This window comes from Octopus bimaculoides, chromosome 25 (assembly GCF_001194135.2).
Source record: "Octopus bimaculoides isolate UCB-OBI-ISO-001 chromosome 25, ASM119413v2, whole genome shotgun sequence".
NCBI classification, from domain to species: Eukaryota; Metazoa; Mollusca; class Cephalopoda; order Octopoda; family Octopodidae; genus Octopus; species Octopus bimaculoides.
In genome coordinates this window covers 20,769,102-20,771,037 of record NC_069005.1, presented here as the reverse complement: position 1 = coordinate 20,771,037, position 1,936 = coordinate 20,769,102, and the positions used below count along the sequence as shown (strand labels likewise).

The 1,936-nt window shown below is 35.0% G+C and overlaps 1 protein-coding gene across 4 annotated transcripts in view; it reads left to right on the top strand.

The window, feature by feature from the left end:
• The window catches only part of LOC106875175 (uncharacterized), a 53,536-nt gene that overhangs the window by 48,268 nt on the left and 3,332 nt on the right, over window positions 1-1,936 (top strand). For all 4 annotated transcript variants that reach the window (XM_052976563.1, XM_014923207.2, XM_014923209.2 and 1 more), the window contains one exon: window positions 720-773. In XM_052976563.1, coding sequence (XP_052832523.1) covers window positions 720-773 — 54 coding nt within the window. The remainder of the gene's footprint in view (window positions 1-719; window positions 774-1,936) is intronic.

The following is a 1,936-nucleotide window of genomic DNA, read 5'->3' as shown; positions in this document are numbered from 1 at the left end:
TATATATATATACACATACATACATAGAGAGCGAGATATGTGAACTTTAGGTTAGTTAAAATATGTCTGTGACATATTTCAACTTCTAAAGGCAAATTCACAATATGTCACAAACATATTTTAACTAACTTAAAGTTCACTTATGCCTAAACACTGTTTGGCACTGTTATTGCTGTCACATCTGTGTTTGTGTGTGTGTGAAACCTCATGTGCAGACATATCTGTGTGGTTAGGAGTTTGTTTCTTAATATAAAGGTTTTATAAACTTTCTGCTTTTTTAGAAGCTTTCCTCTTTTCTTTAAATATCTCTTTATAGATATATGTGCGTGTATGTGTGTGCTTATATATTCATACATATGTATATTCATGTGTGTATATGCCATATATATATATTTATATGACATGAGAGATAAACAAATATGTAGATAACTTTTATCTTTTAATGGAGAATCTTACCTCTCACAATTCCTCATAGCACCAGCAGACAAAATGGAAAAGGCGTTGCCCAAGAGGATAGTGAGGGAGATGCACTGGGATATGCTTACCTTGTTTCTCATTTCATTTATTATTTTACATCTGTACTACAATGCTTCAAGCAAACTACAACTCGCTTTTATTAAAAAAAATTTTCTAACTTGCTACAAATAAAACAACACAAAACATGTTTTTATTTAATACAATGCCTCAATAAATGATGTTTAATTTCTTTCCTTCTGCAGCATCACACAGTGTTGTATTGTTCATTGCTGGACTTATATGCTTTATTCCTGGAGGTAAGTCTTGTTCGATAAAATTCCATCCTTCATCAGAGCTTAAGTTATATAATTCGTTTGAAGAGTAAGAAGGGACTTTGATCCAGCTGTGAAAGCAAATCCCACCACTCCCATACTTCAGCAAGAAGGGATCACATCCAACTACAAAAACAGGTCCCACTAACTCCCTGCATCATAGTTCAGTGGTTGGTGGTAGAAAGTTAGGGAAATCTAACCAAATGTAAAGAACAATTGTTTCAGAACACAAACCATTCCAACCATCCAATTATAGATTATTGAATTTGAAAGAGTAAAGGAAAAAAATAATGACTGGTGTTGTGAGGGAGGTCCTTTACTAGACTATTTTTACAGAAACATAATTCATATTTGAATCGATTTAATTGTGAAGCTCTAGTGTTCATACAATATGGCTTATGGTATTTGGTCACAATCTTTTACCTTCTGATTTCAAACCCTGTTGAGGTCAACTTTGCTGTTCATTTCAGATTTGATAAGTGTCTCACACAGGCAATGACAAGTGACTGAGACTTCTGGCGATTTGCTGTGTTTGAGAAGACATATCAAGCTAAGTGAAATCATGGTCGTGGCCAGTGCTGGTGACACATGAAAGACATCCATGCCGTTGACATGTAAAAGGCACCTGTGCCAGTAACATGTAAAGGTCACCCATGTCAGTGACACATAAAAAGCACCCAGCACATACTGTAAAGTGTTTGGCATTAGGAAGGGCATCCAGCTGTAGAAATCAAGCCAAAACAGACTGGATCTGATGCAGCTTACCAGCTCCAGTCAAACAGTCCAACCTATACCAGCATGGAAAATGAACGTTAAGTGATGCTGCTGATAATGATGATGATGAGGAGGATTAGTCAAGTAATGGGGTTGATTTATATTCTTCTTATAATGAATCATAGATGTGAATGGAATTATAATAGATGATAAAAAGAGGCATCGACAGCATGTTCTTTGTCTATCTCCTTAACTTCTTGGAGATTTTAAGTAAAATTATACTAATGTGTCCATCTGTTTTAATTTAATTAAATTCTATGTCTTTGTGCAGCTGAAGATTGCTCTGCATTTTAAATTGATGTAATGATTGCATTGTTCAATTAAATGGAGTTGCATGAAACGATCGGACTGCATTACCTCTGGATATCCTTGTT